Source organism: Telmatherina bonti (assembly GCF_933228915.1).
Source record: "Telmatherina bonti genome assembly, chromosome: 20".
Classification (NCBI taxonomy): domain Eukaryota; kingdom Metazoa; phylum Chordata; class Actinopteri; order Atheriniformes; family Telmatherinidae; genus Telmatherina; species Telmatherina bonti.
In genome coordinates, this window is record NC_136618.1 from 21,442,828 (window position 1) to 21,462,664 (window position 19,837).

The 19,837-nt window shown below is 42.1% G+C and overlaps 1 protein-coding gene across 1 annotated transcript in view; it reads left to right on the forward strand.

Annotated features, from left to right (window-relative positions):
* The window catches only part of gli3 (GLI family zinc finger 3), a gene marked incomplete at its 3' end in the record, with an annotated part of 100,106 nt that overhangs the window by 8,605 nt on the left and 71,664 nt on the right, over window positions 1-19,837 (forward strand). The window contains exon 2 of the mRNA XM_079260136.1: window positions 8,228-8,401. Within this exon, the coding sequence (XP_079116262.1) occupies window positions 8,269-8,401 (133 nt within the window). The 5' untranslated portion in view covers window positions 8,228-8,268. The remainder of the gene's footprint in view (window positions 1-8,227; window positions 8,402-19,837) is intronic.

Consider the following 19,837-nt stretch of genomic DNA (forward strand, 5'->3'; position numbering starts at 1 on the left):
GAGCAACAGCGTGCGTGCGTGCGTGCGTGCATCCATGTGTAGGAGTGTTGCTGTAGGTGGGATGCAGGTTTTGGCAGCACTTCTGAGTCCTCTGAGACTGCTTGCGTGTGTGTGCGCGTGAAGCTTATGAGCCCGTGCAGAGGGATGGGGGGGCTGAGTGGCTGATATGAAAGTGAAGGGAGAGAGTTGTCTCCCTACACCGCTGTGGGGAGAGCCGTCAGGGAGCTGGAAGTCTCTGGGACTCCCTCTGAGCTCCTGCTGTCTTTGATCTCACTCCTCTGTTGCACTATACTCCATACTTACTCTATAGAACACACTCACCTGCTGTCGATCCTGCAACACAGCCTCACACTTCACACAGACTTTTTTGCTTGTACGCTTCACTTACAGACCAGCGCAGGGTTCAGCGCACCTATACACCGTGATTTGAAACAACTTAGAGATTGAATACTTTGGAAACAGCAAGAAAAAGTCTTACAGCTGGAGCCATAAACACTGATTATTTTACAGGATCTGTTTGCTTTTTTTTTTTTTTTTTTTTTCACCCCGGAGTCCAAGATGATGTTTAAAAACTCATTGTGAATAAAAGTCCAAAATGCAGAGTTGCATCTGATATTAAAAACAGAAAACAGTTGTAAACTTTTCCCAGCAGCTGGAAACAGAGGTTTGACATATTTGCATTTTTCCTTGACAAGAAAATATAATTACCTCTAAATGATCAGTAATTTGTGTCTTGTTGGTTTAGGACCAGCTCAGCGACCACACCGTGAGTATCCTCCCTCTCCTCCTCCTGTCCGTCACAGACATGTTTTATTAAGGTGTTGACAGACTGACCTTAGTTTAAGGTGTTTTTTCATGCCATATGAGGGCAGTTGAGAAAAACGGGGTGGATCCAACAGAATCATCCATTTCTGCATCTGTGGAATGTGTGACCCGGCACTAGCCTTTTGGATCTGTTCCCATTCACACAGGAAGTCTAGCATTAAAGCAATGCTCTTCATGCCCCCCCCCCCCCCCCCCCCCCCTCCCATCTTCTTTCTCCCCCTGCATTCCTTTGACTGGCTGTGGCACATTTCAGGACAGCTTCATTCAGCATTCCTTTACATCCCGATTTGTTTGCCCTCCCTCCTCATTTTCTCATGTCTCCCTCCGTTTAGGTCCGGTTTTATCATGCAAGACAACTTCATCTCATCCAATTTTCCCCCTTTAATTCAGTTTAAATGGCATGGCTGCAAAGGCCGGGCCGGGAATTAATAAGAACCAATAAAGCTTGCCGCTGGGGCATCGAGGCCAGTCTTTAAGTAAACATTATAACTTCTTGAGGGGGGATTCAGGGGCAGCACTTGATGAATTGTGGCGGAGCTTGGGAAGGGCTAATTTCTCACTTAGCCATCCTGATGGGGCGAGCTAATAGGCCTTGCTTTGCCTGGCTGATTGTCTGCTGGCTTTATTATTGTGCATTATCGCGCTGCCCCCTGGCTGTTTTTAGTGTTCGGCCCCGGAGACGCCAGAGCCCGTCATTAATCACAAAGCGGCACTGACTCATTCCGCTTCAACACTTATTCCAGTGACACAGTGGAATGAAGGAAAGGAACGGGAGATAGGGAGAAGCATTGCATGTTGCAAGAGCGTGCATGAAATCTTCAAGAAGCATGACTGAACTGAGAAAAAAGTGGGCAGGACAGTTTCACAATAACTCTGTAACCTGTAGCTGTACTTGCGGGGGTTGTGTTCAGCAGCTCAGTTACCTCAAACAGCTCTGCTCTTTGTTATTTACTTCAGTCTAAAGTTGCAGAGGATAAGAGGAGTGTATTCTTCTGTCTCCTGGGCGAAGCAGGAGACCTTCTGTCAAAGCCTCGCCTGCCGCCACTACATTTACACACGACCATCCATCTGCTTGATCCTCCTCTGAGTGCACGTGTTGAGGAAGAAGCAGAGAGAGATACGTACGCATGTGTGTTTACGTGCGTGAGGTTTTCATCAGGAAAGTCTCTTCCTTCGCTCATCCCCTCCCTCGGGTCCCCTCTTATTTATCTTCTTCACACGGTGATTACACTTGCATGCAGAAAGGCATATAGAGCAGCTGATGCATCTACTCCTATACACACTGCACATTTTCACACACACACACACACACATGCATTTCACAGGAGTGGTACTTTCAAGCGACGCAGCCTATGGTATAACATGTGCTCTTTTGCTGTGAGAGCACGGCAAAGGATGTTGTTGTCATGCTCTGGTTATGGCATCGTGCAGAGCGCCTTCGAAAGCGTTGCACGAAGAACGCCTCCACAAACACACAACTGTTTTCCCTGAAGTTGAGAGGCCCCCCCTGACAGGATGCAGATCCCATTCTCCTGTGCTTTATAGCATCTGCCATGTGCAAGGGCTACTTGAATGGAAAACTTAGCTGAGATTGTCTGCAGCAGTAGGCACTAATTATTCCAGGAGTGAATTTGAAGTCACTCAAGTCTATTAAGGAAACTTTTCCAAGTCCAAAAAGCTCAGAAAACTTTTGAAATTAGTATTTTTTTCCCCTTCTTCTTAAAGACCTGTGTTATATGTTGCTGAAGTAAAAGGCCGCTCTGGCCTTCAGCAAGTGGCTGAATAAGCATCTTTTACTTCTCAAGAATAAAGAGAAGCATCTGATCAAACAAAGGCTGCATGTTTAAGCATGGGAAGAGAAGTGGGAGCAGGGGAAACCAATACGGCATAACTGGGCCACCACATCCACCAAGCTGCCTGCATTATCCATTGTCTCACTTGTCACAGCTCCACTAGCTATGGAACAAGTGGCTTGTGAACAAATGCAAGTCAAAATATATAAATAAACAAGCTAATAAGCACGGGGCTGTGGGGAAAAGGAGCAAGGCTCCTATTGTGATGCTTGCTTTATTTGCCCCTTATCTACTGGGTAGGGAATGTAAAATAGGCATCATGTAAGCATTATGATTACATCGTGTGGGTTTGTTAAATGGGAATGTAAGATTCTGCAGTGCAACACACAAGGTCCCTCACCAGCTCTCCAAAGCATCTGAAGTGGAGAGGTCTGAGGGACCAAGACGCATGCGAGGATAATCTTATTAGCTGTGCTGAAAGCTACTCATGGGCTGCGTTGTTATGCAGTTTGTCCTTGAAAAAAATGATAAAAAAGGACTCCTCATCTGAGCAGGCTTTCCATTTTTATATTTTTTGTGGTGCACTTGTTGTGTAGCAGCTATAGACTTCTAATGAAGTCTGATGAGATGACGCATTTTCTGATATTAAAATGAACACAAACATATCTCTAAAACTTTGTTTGTAGAATAATACAGTTGAACTAAAATTTTTAAGTCAAGGAACCATTTAATGGTTCATCAGTGCAAATCAACATTTATCTGAGCAAAAACATTAGGAGGAACATACAAACATGGAAATAAATGGCAATGTGAACAGCCCAGTCATGGTATCTTACACAAAAAGTTGAGAGGTCCTGTACTTACATATCTTGCTGTTTATATGTGTATGTGTGTGTGTGGTAGAGTGTGACTAATTGTTGCTACATGGCCTTTACCAGAGGGGCTTGTACCCTTCAGCTGTAGGCCAAACTCACTGCCATCCGGGCCCCGTGTGATGTTTGTCTGGTAAGTGGGAACCAAAAAGCACCAAATCCCAGATCTCTCTGCCCACTGTGGCAAGACATAAGTTTGGTCTTAAATGCATTGTAGAAAGCAGAACGTATATGGTTTCCTCAAAAAGCTGTTGAGTTTGGGGACATCTCCTGAGTAGGATTTTTCCAAAGCACAGGCGCTTACGCTGTTTCTCATCTCCTCCAACCTGACTTCACCCCACTGCAAACACATGCATAGCAAGCACATTCAGTTTCATTGCTAGATTCTGCTAATCTTGCTAGAGGGGGTTTAAACTCTGATTCCTCCTCCTCCACCTCCTCCTCCTCCTCCTGCTCGTCTTTCGCCCCTCAGTGTTTTAGTTATTCCAGCTGTGAAAAAGTCCTTAATATTGTTGGCATAGCTGCAAAATGTGCAATAAAACACACATTGGACACACAGGGAAACATGTGCATCTCATGCAGAGGCACAGTGAGGTGCACGCAGATGCATGCATGCATGCATAAACACACACATACACACACACACACACACACATGCATGCTCCTCCTTTTCTCCATTCATTTTCTCCCTTATCCCACTTTTGCTCACAATCTTCCCTCAATCGTCTACATCTCCCATCTCTCCCCTCCCCTCTAACTCGCTGTGCTGCGGTGCGTTTGTGCAGCCTTGATAAGCCTAAGATAGCAGATCTCGGTGGTCGCTGATGTAATGATGATGAATGCTGCGGTGCTGCCAGTCTCCCCCTCAGGGGGCCCTCGACACTGAACAGTCGCCCTAATGAAATGAACACAAATACTGTACCCCGTCTGTGAGGGTGGGGGTTACCAAATCTAAGAAGACACTTCAAGAGTTTATATATAAATGTCTGTCAGTTTCTGAGTGTGTGTGTGTGCCATGAAATTAAGCTTGTAAAGACGCAGCCTTTGAATTACAAAAAGCAGTGATTTTTTTTTTATACCATTAGTACTTGTTTAAGCCTGCATGAAGAAAGGAAAACAGATTTTTTTCGTCTATCAAAGGCAAAAGTTTAGTTTTGTGTTTCACTTTGATGTGTACAATTTGTAGATGACTTTCAACTCAGTGCCTTTGTCACCGGGCGTATAATTTATGTTAAATTGATTTGCTTAATGTGCTTATAAAATAAGATTTTTTTTCTTTTTTTCTGAGGGAACAGTCTGAATTGGGCTGTTTTAAACCTGTTTAATCGCCTGCCTTTTCCGTGTGGAAGGATTACAGTTGAAGACAAATAAAGATGCTTTCTCTCTTTTTTTAATTGGGTGTAGGACAGACATTTCATGGAGAAGGCATTAATATGAAATTAACAGATATTCTGGCAACAGGATTCATTACCTTCCTGCAAACGGCCTGTTCCAGGCCTCAGTGACACATACACATTGTTGTTTGTGTGTTGCCTTGTGTAAATGGAAATGGCTCGTGTTGAGTGTTTGATCTTAGAGGTGAGGGGTGAAAGGAACAAACCAAAATGCCATGTAGTTCAAAGTTGTTCTGTAAGGAAGTAGATTGGCAACGCAGATGGAAGAGCCTTTTGTATTGGTGAATTTCGGCGTGCATTTTAAAAGATGTGGTTTGGACAAAAATGAACAACGCGACATGCAAAAGTAGAGACGGGAACATCTGCAGGATTGGGTGTGGGCGTCCAGGTCAGAGGGATTATGGGTGAAAAGGTCCTGCTTTTAATTGCTGCTTTGGAACTGTGGCCTGCCTTGTGGAACACAAAAGGCCCATCAGACACGCTTCAGTGGCTTGGACTTGTGAATGTTTGCCTGACCAGTGGAATGCCCCGCTTTCTCCTCACCCCTCTACCCCCCCCACCCCCACCCCAAATTCAAACCCCAATACTGACCCTCATATTTAAAGCACTTCAGGCTAATTTTATGTTTTCTCTCTGGCCTGACTCACCAGGGGGGCGATAGAAAGACAAACATCCTTATGTGCATAGCTCTCTACAGCTTCTCTAGCTGCTCCTTTCTTCCTTGCTGCTTTTTCTCAAATCCAGCCATTACAGTGAGGTAATGACAGTTTCAAACTGGGAGGAATTTCTTCTAATCATGCTCCAGGTTTTGTTGATGAAGGAGTGAATGAATGGCTCAGCGGATCAGTCATCATCACAGGCGCATACAAACTAATGTGAAGGCATTCATGCATATTCCAACGATTAACTCACCTTAATGGCAGAAACACCCAGAAATGAAAGCAGTCCCTCTATCAAACACATGCAGAAGTGATTTCAGATGATATCTCTGCAAGTTAAACAAAAATGTCTTTGGTCGGGTATGACGGCTACACATGTATTCATGTGAGAGTGATTAAAGGACAAGCTCTTGTTTAATTCTGTTTTGATTGGTAGGGGTGTAATTGCATTGTGTTTTTTTTCCCCCTTCGTTCTCTTTCCCCCTTTTTTTTTTTGTAAGCCAGCAATTGCTTACAGATGTTGTTGTTGGGTCAGAATGGATGACAGACTGTGGTTTTTCAGGGGGTTGGGAAAAAAACAAACAAAGCGCACAGTGTTTGTCTGAAGTTTACCCCTCAACACTTCCCCCTTGCCTTCCTTCCTTGGGGAGTTGGTTAAAACTCAGCCCCCCTCAGTCTTACAGTCTCAGCAGCACTACTCTTTTTACATTCTAGCTGACTTTACTGCCTTTGTATCTGTGCATGTTTATGGAGTGGAAGGCAATTAAATAGTACAGCTGGGTAATTAGCTGGTCTTTATTGTAAAGAAAATGTTTGTCAGACTAAATATTTCCACTCGTTATCCATGAATTATGGCGTCTAAGTAAAGACTTTGTATTGGACCGAATGAAGCAGTCCTGTACTTTGTGTAAATAAGCGGTTGTGGTGTATCACCATCCGTAATCAGAGGACCTCTATGACCTAGATAGAGTTGAGCTTGTAGACGGCCTCGGAGGTGCTGAACTGAGCAGCATGTCTGCTAGACTGTTGGCTGAACCCCTTCTAAACCCACAGACAGCATTAACTTGAACCACCTTTATTCTTTGAAAGAAAAAATTGCCCGGCACCATGATATTCCCAAAAGGGCCTTCAAACAACCCTTGTTTTTTCAGGACTGTGAATGTTTCTTTCTCTCTCTGTGGTATCCCCTTAAGGTTTCTCCTTTCTCTCTGGAAACACTGCTAGAGTGGGATTATCAGTATATCCACAAGCTGACTTTACGCCTATTCTGAGATATAAAACCTTGTCAGGATGTCCTGCCTTGCGCTTGTTATTAAGCTGTTGTTTTCTTGACAAGAAGTCAGAAGTTTAAGTTGAAAATAAGATAAGCTAAGTTTTGCTTTTGGATAATCAACCACAGTTAGTTCAGAAGGAGATTTGCACCCCTGACAAACAGATCAGAGCCCAGCAGGTTTGAGTTAAAATAAATCAGGTTGAGCTGGTGGATTGACCTGTGCTCTGCTCTGGGTATCGTGAAAAAAGATTGGATCTGAAGTTTTTCTTCACAAGGGTCACAGGGCGGCAGTCTTTTTCTTGAAGCTCTTTGTTGATGACGCTTTCAATGTATCGTAGATTATATCAAACAAAAATATAAGTGAGCAAACTCAAGTATAACGTTGAGTTAAAAACTTTCATTTGTGTCAGAGTGAGATCTCTTGATTAATTTGAAAGTGAAATAAACTATAAACTGCAGCTTTGTTCTTTGCTGCTGCCTGGGATGCTAACATCAGCCTCTTTCAATTAGAATCTGCTTGGAAAGTCCACTTTGTTTGGGGAGCTGTGAATGCGCCAAGCAAATTGTGATTTGGACCAAAGAAGCGGACCCCTACAAACACAGGTCTTGGCACGTTTCAAGCTGACCAAATACAAGAAGCGGACTACAAAAAAAAAGTAATTTTCTGCATTGCATTGCAGGTAAAAACATAGCAATCACGTTAAGAGAACTCTGCCTTATCTGTTGTTAAGACAACATAAAAAAAACCCAACACAGCGATAGTTTTGTTTAACTCGCAACAGAGTTTTCATCTTCATGAGGGTCTTATCCTCCCTTTTAACTAAATACTAGTGCAGCACCATCTTTGGTGTGAATTGGTAAATATTATTCTAAAGGTTTGGCACGTTTGACCAAAGTGCAGCATGAACGCAATCTTGGTCCGAATGGATACACCCCCCTACAGCTGAGCCGAGTCCCCAGTCCGACAGTCTAGCGGACTATCCTGATTTGAATGCACCCTAAGTTGGCAAACAACCCAGCCTATGTTTGTTTTTATCTTTGTGTCCTCACATAGGAGACATAATGAAGTAAAGTTGTGTGAAAAGTTATAAATACTCAAAAATGACACATGAAAATGACACGCTAGTGACTTTCTATTTGCAAGTTAATGACAGAATGAAAATATCTGATTGGTAAATAAGAAATGAACATTTCTATGGGTGGCCAATGTATAATCAACTTCTTGGATGGTATAGGATCAACCAGCAATGTGATACAGTGATCTAGAACTAAGGAAAAGCTATGATGGGCCAAAAAAACTGTGTTTACTTCAATAGTTCATGATTTAAAGACACATTTGGAAAAAAAAGGGATATCTAATTCATCTTATGCCCTTTAGCTAATTGCATTATTCTGCTTCGTCTCCCTCAAGTTATCCCGTCTCCATGAGGTCTTGAGGAATGAACAAACGCTATGGAAACTCAGTCCCAGGCCAGTTCAGCAGCTGAGAAGAAGAAGAGGGTGGAGACCATCGTGGCTACGAAGGGCTCATCAGCACGCAGTGACATCAGCGAGAAGGCGGTGGCCTCCAGCACCACCTCAAACGGTATGTGTTGCCTCTAACTGTATGATGAATCTCAGTGGCTGATGTTTGGTATGCGTTAGCCTACACGCTGAGTAGAGTGAACTATAACTACACAGCTATCAACTGTGTAGTGATGCCACTACACAGTTGATAGCTCTGGTCAATAAAGCCTATTTCATTTATCTGGTTTGGTGTGAATTGATATGAATATGTCACATGTGGCTGTAATAAACATGAAAACAGATGAGTAAAACCTGTTGCTTTGGCTATATACAAGAAAAAAAAAGAAATGTTTCCCATCTTAAGGATTGCTAGCTTTGATTGTATTTTTCAAGTCGAAAATATCAATTTAAACTTTTTTCCATCTTATTTTTCCAATTTTGATGAAATTGATGCAACACAATGTTTGGATAAGAAGTTAAAATCTGTCCCTATCCTTCATTTCTTAAAAGTCTCAAAAGTTTGCAGATATCACGACCACGATTTGGCTCCAACATGTCACCAACCATCCCTCAGCATATTTGAGCACTGGGGCCACTAATCTAATGGTCCCTCAATGAATTTTTTTTCATGTGCTTGTGTTCTCATTATGTAATGATTACCAGCTCACAAAGACACAATTACAAGATTTAGACTTAAACAGATTCTCAAACACAACTGTTTCCTTTGCCTCTGCTCTCATGGTTCACCATGGGTCTCACTCCTTGTTAGCAACTTGGCATGTTTACAGAGCAACGTCTTCAACACATGCTATTAAAAGTGGCGCGGAGCTTGCAGTTCAGTAAGCTTGTCGTCATACAGCCTTTCATTCTCAATTCCAATGACTGGAATGAGAAATATTAGATGGCAAATTTTTCATACTAGAAAGCCTTGGAGCATCAAGCCAAAGTCATAACAAAACCAGAGTTGAGATCACCACAGCCTAAGCTGCAGCTGTGCTCATTAGCTGTGAGAGGATTTGGAAGGTTTTGGATTTGGAGACTTGGCTCTGAAAGCTGGAGCTGGTGGCTTGATAAAGTGTTTTCTGACTTTTTCTAATGTCAAACGCCGTCGTTCGAAGTGTGAACGAGAAACAAACATTCCAGGGAAGAGTAAATAATTTGCTGTGACTTGGTCTCCATATGGGAGTTATCACAGGAAGTAGGGAAGGTAATACATCCTGAAGCATCTTGGGAACACTCTCACTCTTACTCATTCCCAGATGGCCAGAGCTGTTTTAATCATTAAAGAGGCAGCGCGGGAAGAAAAGTTAGTTGTGGAAAAAGCATGGACATAATTTGGCTCAATGATTGTGGATTTTTCTTCGTAATGTCCTGGTAATTATGGCTCTGAACAGCGCACAGTTTGTTTTAAGAACTTTGCCATATCAGAGGGCAATATTGCACTCCCTACAATCTACAGTAGTCTCATAATACACTTGACGAGGGCAAGGAAGATACTCATCTGCAGAGAAAAAGGTCCCTTTTAGATCTTAATCTCTGTCGTGGAATCATAAGATTGCTTACACATTCTTTGTGTGGTTATAATTACAGCGCATTCCCAATTCGCCCCCACAACTCATAACCTCTTATCAGGTGTAACCCTACACTCGCCTCAACTTTAACCCTCGAAGCCCCTGCCCCGCTGCCTCCATCCAAACAAAAGGTAATTGTGAGCAGCTGTGGAACCCCAGCGACCGGCTCTTCTTAGGAAAGCCCGGCAAAAATATTTCTCCCCGTCAAGCCGAGCAGCCCTGATTTCAGCAAAGCAGAAACCCCCACAGGGCACAAGGGAAAACTGTCCCATGATAACTTGTAAAAAGTGGCAAATAGTTAAGAAGAGCAGGTGGAAAAGTGGATTTTGTTCCTGGTCTTTCTAAATGAATCGAGATTTAGGATGAGTTTACTAGGAGTTATTGATCTGATCAGGTTCATTGTAGCTCTACAAGGACAATTGTCACCTTGCTGATCCCCGTGTTAGTTTTATCTAAGTTGAGTAATTATAGAGTCCTGGTAGAGTTCCTGCATGGTTGGTTAAATGGTGGCTTCATCCTGTGTGCCATTCATCTCTGTGCTACCCCCCCTCCACACCTCCACCCCATTGCATTGACAGCTCAAAAGAGCCGACTGAGCCACAACAATGCTGTGATTGGTGCTCTTTAGGAGGGGGTTTTGGGCAGGGGGGGTTGGCTCCTCTCTTCTACAATCCTCATCATTCTCCAGGCAGGTGGACCACAAAGTCCCCTGATTCCTTTGTTGAGTTCTGTGTTAAAAAAAAAAAGATGTCCATGCTCCTTGGCTGAATAAATCCTGTCGTCATGGAATAATTTGCTAATAAAAAAAAAAGAAAAAGATTTAAAAAAAAAAAAAAGAAAAAAGTGGAACTTGGAGACCTGAAAGTTTCTGGAGTGGAGGAAATAAACTAGGCTTTATTTACAAAACCGTTAGAGAGTGCTGTAAAAAAAATGTGATGAAGGACGTAAGTAGGGATCTTTTAGTTATAAAAGGGCAGGAGAAAGAGTCTCAGAAGGAAACAAGTTAAAGAGCAACAAATGTTTGGCCTTAACACAGAAATCCCTGCACGCATTGGGACTGTGGCGAAAGTGTTTAAGGGAGAAAAAGACAACTTGAATACACTGAAAATAAGCTACTCAGGGGCAAAGAAGGAAGAGAGATACGTCGAGGGGAGGGGAGTAGATAGAGGAAAAGTGAGGGGCCACCTTCTTTTTAGGCACCCATTTAAATGATCAACAGTAAATAGAGGGGAATGTCATCTGACAGAAATAAAGTTCCCGTTAACAGCGGGGATGGAAAGTAATTTACAGATACGCTGTCCCCGCCATCTTTGTGCCTCCCAGATAAGGTTTCATTTCAGAAACGGATAGGAGACATTTTCACTTACGGGCCCCCATTCTGGGACACCTGTGATAACAGCTTGTGGACCCCTAATTGAAAATGGGTTTCAAAATGGATTTTCACTTTTCTTCCACCCTCCCTCTCCACCTCCCTCCACCTCTCTCATGACTAACACTCCCCCATCCCTCAATTCCTCCATCCCCACCAACACCCAGCTACATCCCTCCTTTTTTTTTCCCCCTTCTCCTCGGCGTTCTCTTGTCGTCTGCAATATTGGAAGGACAGGGAGGGAGAGGGGAGGATGGAAAGGAGGGAGGTTTGGGAGGGGGGAAATGGAGCGTTGGGAGCAGATCATCCCTCAGCCCGTGTCACAGCTATGACAGCCACATGATCCGTCTTATTAATGAAATCATTGATCACTTGATGGGGCTCATAATCAACTGTTTCTACACTGTGTCCTGCCCCATCTCCTCCCACCTCACGCTGCCACCTCATGCTTCCACTCTTATTCCCTACCCCCCCCCCCCCCACCCTAAAAGAGGATTAACCATACAACTTCAGAAATGGATAAATAAATACATAAATTAATAAGAACACCCAAAAGAAAGCCTGACAAAAACATAAATAAATAAATATAATAATACTGAAGGCGTCTGAGTGGAGTTGCAACATGTCAAGAATGCAGCTTCTCTTTCAAATTGTCATTTTCTTTGACAGGAAACAGGCCTTTTGTTATTTTAAGAAATTTGCTCATGGGTCACAACTGCTAAAGGGTGATCTGTGTCATCTGTATTTGTGTTGTATTTATTTTATGGGGAGCAGAGAGGGAAGCAAGCGCCCCTTCATGTTACCCTGCTCTGCCTGTTGGGGCTAATGAGAGAGAACTGATGGAGGGATAAGGGACCTCATGGGAGCTCTGGCTGGCCTGTGGGTCAAACAGTACAATGGAGGAGGCGTTATAGAGCCTGACACACAACCCTGCACAGGAAAACTGCCTTTAGTGTCAAAAGACCTTTGTATGCTGCATACATAATACATACAAATGCTGAAGCACTTTAATTTGAGAATAAATACATAGAAGAGGATGAAAAGTTAAGCGCAAATGCAGCTTCTTTTTGTGGTAGAACGTTTTATCTGCTACAAGCTACCTGTAGATTAGCGTTAGTAAAAATCACCATGTGCACATGCACTCTTCACTGGTGAGCCATAGCCATTTCATGGACCTCTGCACTGAAGGCAATTTCCTGCAGCAGCAGGGGGACAGACTTTGGCAGAGCCACCTCACAGAAGCCTGAGGCGCAGGATTAGCTTAGCCTCGCTGATGCTCAGGACAGAGGGGGAACCTCAGCTGCCCAGCTCCACTCCAGCTCTGCCTGGCCTCTCTTGTCTGGCAAACTTCCGCCTGCTCAGATTCGCCTGCCGGGTCCCCGCTGCTCCCTCGCCGCTGGAAGATGCACATAAGCCGCATCAAGACTTGTGCAGAATAGAGAGATGCAGTCAGAGCTTAGGTCTAGTGGAATTGCATCTTTTGGTGATTTTGGTCAGCGCTCATTCTAGTTGTTGTGGCACATGGTATGGCTTAAGGACACATGAAAGCTCCAAAATTTCAGTCAGAATTTCTCTCTCAATGCAAGTGTTGTTTTGGGGTTTAATTGCAGTGCCTGAGAATTGCAGACATTTAGAAACATACCACTGCAAGGGTTTCCGGCCAGACAAAGGGCACGAGTAGCTGTTCTTTGGATGACTTCCTATAAAAGAAACTGATTAAGTTTATTTATAAACCACTGTTGCTACATACTCAGATCAGTGTTATAGTAAGCCAGAACTCATGCTATGGCAATTTCAAGTTGACTTCTTAGTGATAGGTTTTCAACTTTAATATGTTTTGAGTGTTCATGCTTACCATTACAATAGCTCTTTAAAGAAACCCGAGGTCATTTTCACCGACACGCTGGGAACCACAAAAGCCTGAAAATGAGGGGTCATGTAGGTCAGAAGCAATGACCAGCTTCTTAATGGCAAATCAGCCTGGTCTGAGATGAAGCACTGGAGAGCAACTACTGTTCTCTCCCTGGTAAATCTGCTCCTCGTTCGGATCTTGCTCCTTCAAAGAGAGATGGTCAGAGCTGACCAGAGGCCCCATAAACGCATAAACCAATAAAGTAGGGAAACAGTAGTTGATTATTCTACCATTCTGTCCATTTGTCGAGCATCAGTGGCCTCCCTCCTGCTTGGACCCACAAAGCAGGAAGGTCCTGACCCTGCCAGGAGGATTTATTGTGGTTGTGTTCTTCTCTGTTTTGTTCTCTTGCCTTCACCTCCTTACCACTGGTGTTTTTTTAAAAAATGAACTTAGAGGATAAAGAAACAACTTGTGGCCTTGGCACTAAAGTTGGAATTTCTACATAAGAATTGCTGTGCATAGAGAAGGATAGGGCTTAACTAAACATTTGAATTGGCATTTTTCCTTTGTGATATTAGGGTGTATATTTGACAAACAAGTTTTTCCTCCTTTTAAATACTTGTTTCACTGATAAATGGATGAACATATGGAAACTAAGCATACAAGGGAATTTTGTTCTACATTAACAAAAATTGGCTACAAGATTCAGACTTAAGTTAGTATGCATTTTATATTACAAGCTTACTGCTGTTAAAATGATCATTTTCCGAATTAATCGATTATACTGCACATAAGCCATACTCTATCGCACAAAGCCCTTAAGACTAGCATATGTCCAACTTTGAATGTAGATTCTGCTCCACCATGCTACCAGCAACAAGTTCGTCACAGAGAGCTGCAGCCAAACTAAAAGCTACCAGTTCTCTGTTTTTATAGCTGTAACACTGGCATCATTCTCCTCATGAAAAAGACTCTTCTCCAGGGCCATGGAACTTTGCCAGGCTTGCAAGTGCCTCTTTATATTTTATGCAAGCCTCTTCATCGCTCATACACATTATCGCCCATGCACAACTTACATTTCCCTTAGATTGGGTCCTTTAATATCACAGTTTCCAAATAATACAATTACCTCCCTAACGTAAAGGCAATCCTCTCTGCCTTCATGCTAGCAAAGCTACGCAAGTTCTACAAAGCAGGAGGATTGGCTACTCTTGACTTGTATGCAGCTTCTTGTCAAAGAGTAGGTGCATTTGTTTTGTGACAAGAATCTAATAAAATCCAGTGGTGAAATGCTAATTCACTGTATCTGAATAAAAACAACCTGTAGGCCCTTAATTCCTCAATTTATTTACAGTTAATTGTTATTGCGTTTAAATAAAGGAAAAAACGAGTTAAAAAAGGACAAATGAAAAAAAAATCAAATCAGCTACAGTTAAATTTTCAATAAATTGAAATAAATAAAAAACATTAATAAAATCAATAAATTATTAATGTAAAATTAGGGGTTTGACTTGATTACGCTTTTCTTTTATAAAAATCTAATTAATTACAGTCTTTGTATTTAAATGATCTCAACTTATTGCATAACAATATTTGCCCCAAAATGTAAATGTCTAGATGAAAAAAAAATCTACACAGAGATTAATATTGTAAATTCAAGTTCTTTTAATGTCTTGGAAAATGCATGTAATTGCATGTAATTGTAAAATATTAAAAAAGAAATACAAAATCATCCCTGGCCAAAACTAAACAAACCTAAAGTTAAAATGTCATTTTAAGTACTTTAACTAACAGCTTCAGTCAAATATTTCCAGTAGTTGTAACTCTTTTTGTTTTCATCAACACTCTGCATTAATATGCATTAATATCTAAAAGTAAACCAGGGCAGGATCAGCCGTGGCGACTTCCGCCTTGTCATGACCATCTCCTGCTCTGCCTGCAACTTAAAGCTGGATCCTATGTGAGGACCAAGTTTCTTGTGTGTTGTCATGAATGGGGAGGGGCTTAAGCTTGTTACATACTCCACGAGAAGCGAGAACTTTTTTCTTGTTCTCGAGGCTCCGAGAAGAAAATGACAACATTTTGTTCTCACGGACGTGTTTGAAGACAGTTCTTGACACACGGGCTTGCAGAACTTTTTTCTTGTGGGGCTCCGAGAAGTATCGTGTGATTGGTCGGACATTTGAAGTGGGCGTCTTTAACACGGAAAAAGCATAAAGCGGAGTTGCTGCTTCCGGGTTTTTGCTGTTGCAGGTAAAACGGATTGTTTTGATAAAACAGCTGATCGAGGTGGTGAGAAAGTACGAACATTTTTACATGTGGCATTAAAACACTCGGACCCAGCTGCGTGCACAACCCGCCCTGCCGCGGACGAAGCTGCTCGTTAAATATGAAACTAGAAAAGCACTTGGAGAGCAGAAACCTCCACCAACCACAATGTTAAAGAATCCTTTAAAAATATTCCTGGATCCATACGATGATCCGGATCACCACCAGAATTTAATCAGTTCTTCATTTTCACATTTCCAACAACTCTTGAAAGTTTTATAAAAGTCCCTCCGTAAAACCTTTTGAGTTATCTTGAGCAAAATGACGCGGGAAAAACATAACCTCCTCGGCGGAGGTAACAACCGGGTTCATTGCACATAAAGCAGACATCGCCCCCCCAGCAGTGATCCCTCCCCGCTGCAGACGTGCTTCTCGTGGAGTATGTATGGACCTGATGAACAAGAAGTTTTTTCTTGTTCTTGCAGCCTCGAGAACAAGAACTCAGTTCTTGCTTCTTGTGGAGTATGTAACAAGCTTTAAGCAGTAGAGTAAATTCTACCTGCTTTCACGTTACTTACCAAAAGTCATTAGTATCACCAGGAAAGCTGCTACAAAAAGTTGCTTTTTCTTTAAATAGAGTCTTGAAATGTGACCCTAAAAATTCCTAAATAAAGTGCCAAAGTTGCTAAGTTATTAGTAACTTTGGCTGTGATGTGTGCAGCCGTGTACTCGCTGTACCAGCGAATTGCGCGCCGACAAACGTCCTGTGCTTTGAGATTAAATGCCTTAATTTTTCTGTTATTAATTGATCATAACTAATGCATTAGAATTCTGCTCCTAATAAGAATACATATAATAAAAATACATATATATGTAAAAAAAATAAAAAAATAAAATAAATTAAAAAAAAAAAAATATTGTATATATATATATATATATATATATATATATATATATATATATTTATATGTATATATATATATATATGTATATATATATATATATATATATATATATATATATATATATATATATGTATATGTATATGTATATATATATTTATGATAAGAATAGATTAATTAATTGAATCAATAAATAAAAGTAGTTAACATAAATAAAAGACTGGAAGAGATTCATTTGCAAATTTTTGACAACAGCTTTCAAGATGTTAAGAGCCAGGGTGATTCTCTAACTGGTATCAATCAATGGAGGCAGAGCTGAAGCACAACAGAGAGGAAGGAGAAGTGGCCTGTAAGTTGTATTTAACCACATTTTAATGCTCAGTCCACTTTCTACTCACGGTTATACAAGTTATGCTTTAAGAAACTAGAGAGAGATTAATCTGCTGCACATCAGTCTGATATAAACAGCATGACGTCTTCCTGGGCAGCTGATATCCAATGAAACTGTCCAACTGTTGTGAATTGAACATGTGTCTCATGTCTGAAGCAGACTGTTTCAGGCCCAACTCACTAAATCGGGACATGCTTTCATATTTGAGAGAGCAAAGGGCCCTATACCCCCTAATCTCTCTCCCCTGACCTGCACAACCCCCTGGGCCTTGACTCTCACCCTCTCCCTGCTCCCCCTCCCCTTTTGCTGCCCAACTCTCTCCCTCGCAGTGTGAAAGAGGAGCTAGGATCAAAGGCCATAAACCATGGCAGTGATTTCTGGTGATTGATTAGAAGCAGAGGTTGAGAAGCAACTCTCTCCCCTCCGTTCTTCCCACCCTCCAGTGCTGTGCTTGTATCCTCCCAGGGCTCTCGTAAATAGCTGAGGCTTTAAGTGTGAAAAGAGTTGCTACGATTGGCAGACAGAGCCCAGAAACACACCCATTGCGAAGCGGCTTGGCTAGTTTTTTCTGCCTCTTCTTTTTGGATGGCAGGAGATTGGGGGGGGGGGGGGGGGGGGGGGGGGGCGGTGTCAGCTGATAAGAACCATTTGTTGTCTTGCATGGATCTGGGGAGGGACAGTGTAATCCCCTTGCCCTGGTCTGTGTGCAGAGCTGGAGGAAAAGAACAGAAGAGAGGTGGAGGAATTGATTTTCGGAGGGAGGGCATGCGGAGAATTGAACTCAGATGTGTAGCAGAGACGGGGTTTGAGAAAAACATTCTACTTGCGGGGAAACAACCGTCTGTTGCTTACAGCAGAGGGGCTGTGCAATTTGAACTTGAGCAAGTCCTTCTAATGTTAATCAATTGCATAGTTGTCTTTCACTATTCTTGCCCTGCCGCCTCCTCCTTCTCTTCCCTCTAACCTGAGCACAAGGCCTCTTGACAAGCAAGTGGTCTTGTGAAGGCATTTTAATAGGCCCTGGCCACTCAGTGGCATTGAGATTAATACTTGAACCAGATCTCAAACATGCAAACTTATGCACATCGACACTTGCACCTCTCTTAGCTTTCGCTTCCCTCGCCGATCTCACCTGGAGCTGTGAGTCTAATGATGTTCGGAGTGTGGGCCTTGCAGCGACAGCTCCAGTCCCGGGGAGATGTGTCTCATGTCAGACTTTGCGCCAGACAGACTCCAACAAGGAAAGAGGGGGTGGAAGCGGGGCGGGGTAGGGTGGGTGTTCTTCATCGCAGCTGGAACAGAGCCAGAACTAAAAGTGCAATTCTCCAATGGTTTTGTTTTTCCTCTGTGGTATTTACAAAGTGATTGAGCGCATTTTTGAGTGTCGTGGAGTATCTCATTACGCTCTTAAAAGCTTTTTATCCATCCACATGCTGTAGATATGTACACACACATTGCAAACTGCAGGCAGTCATGCATGCATGCAGGCACTCTAATTTTTTCTTACTTTCCTCAGTGGCACCAAACTGTATTTACACACTTGGTGCAGCTGCAGGATGGGTTGGCGTTATTAACTGTTCGGCGACCTCATGACTTCATCTTCGGTGCTGTCAGAGGCAACCCACATTATGTCTCTGCTCGGCTCAATGGGCTCTTTGTTCTGGCTTGGCTCTGGAGCAGCTCAACATGGAGCTGCGTGAGTCCAACAGTCCCAGTGTGGCTCAAAGGGGAGGGAGAGGTCTGGATGTGGGGAGGTAGTGGATGGAGATACCACAGAATAGATAGGGAAGGGAATTTGCAGGAGAGGGTTAACAAGAGATGGAAAGAGATTGAGGAGATTTGGGAAAGACATGGGAACTCGGAGAAAACCTAAAAGAATGAAAGGAGCAAGTGGGATTTATGATAAATTAACAGGCAGAAAGTGAGAATAGGTTGCTGGCAGAGGGATGTAAAGACGTGAAAAAAAACAAAGGAAGGATACAGATGGGTAAGAATGCAACAGGCAAATCTCAAACTAGTGCACCAGTTTTTTGTTTTTTTTAACAGAATAAATTTTAAACAGTTTTTTTTTTAAACATCCATGACTGTGTTTCAGAAGAAAATCAGATCACAAAGGCTTCAAGACAACTGAGCTGCAAAGGCCAACCTTATGCCGAATGTGGGATTAATGGAAAAATAATGCAGAGATTAGAGAGGGAGGTAAAAGTAGAGCTGAACAGACAGATTCTGACAGGAGAGGTCAAACATGAGGGAAGCTTATTACTAAGAGGGGACAGCAACTGGAGGGGAGTGTTGATGCAAGAGGTATGATGAGTAAAAGACAGGAATGAAAAGGTTAGGAAAATTAACATCTCGAAGAAAGGCTGTATTATATCTGGTCAAACAAGAATGTGTCCCATGTATTGGATATTTTCATAAAGCATGTAATACACTGGGGAAACCAACACTGCACCATCTGTGTGAGCTTCATATTTTTTAAAAACAAAGTTTTACTGCTTTGATTTCCCAAACATTCATGAAAATAAAAATTTCAACTGCTCTATAATAAATGTTTCATGCTTTTTAAATATTAAAACTTTGGCCCAAGAGGCCATAATTTCCTCTGTTTGTACTGCATGATTAATTACCATAAATATGACTGCGTCCGTGAGTCAGCTACTGTTTTGGAGACCAGCGAGTATTCAGAATCATAGCAAACTCATATTGCATAGTTGTATAAACACAACTTTTGTTGGTTCACTGAAAATGTTCTCAGGTAGAAAATATCTGCAAAGCAAAACATACTGCTACTTCTCAAAGTTAGACTGTAAAAAAGGAAATGTTAAGAAATCTCGGCCTTTTAAACAATTAAAACTGTTCAATTGAAATTACTTGAATTATGTTTATGCTTAAAGATCACTTATAGTTCTACCTTTTTATTTTGCATTGCAGTGACTTATTATTGATCACTTTATTAATTTATAGAAAGTAAAAAAAAAAATCTTCCATGTAGGAAATAAAAACAAGGATTTATTTTTTGTTGAAAGCAATGCATGTTGATTGGAACAATAAGTGTTACAACGAGGCTTTGACTGCTTCTTGTGCTGTTCCTGTGGTTATTAACCTGTTTGTGCTATAGTCTCTGATAAGCTTTATATGGAGAGCTGAAGCGCCGCAGAG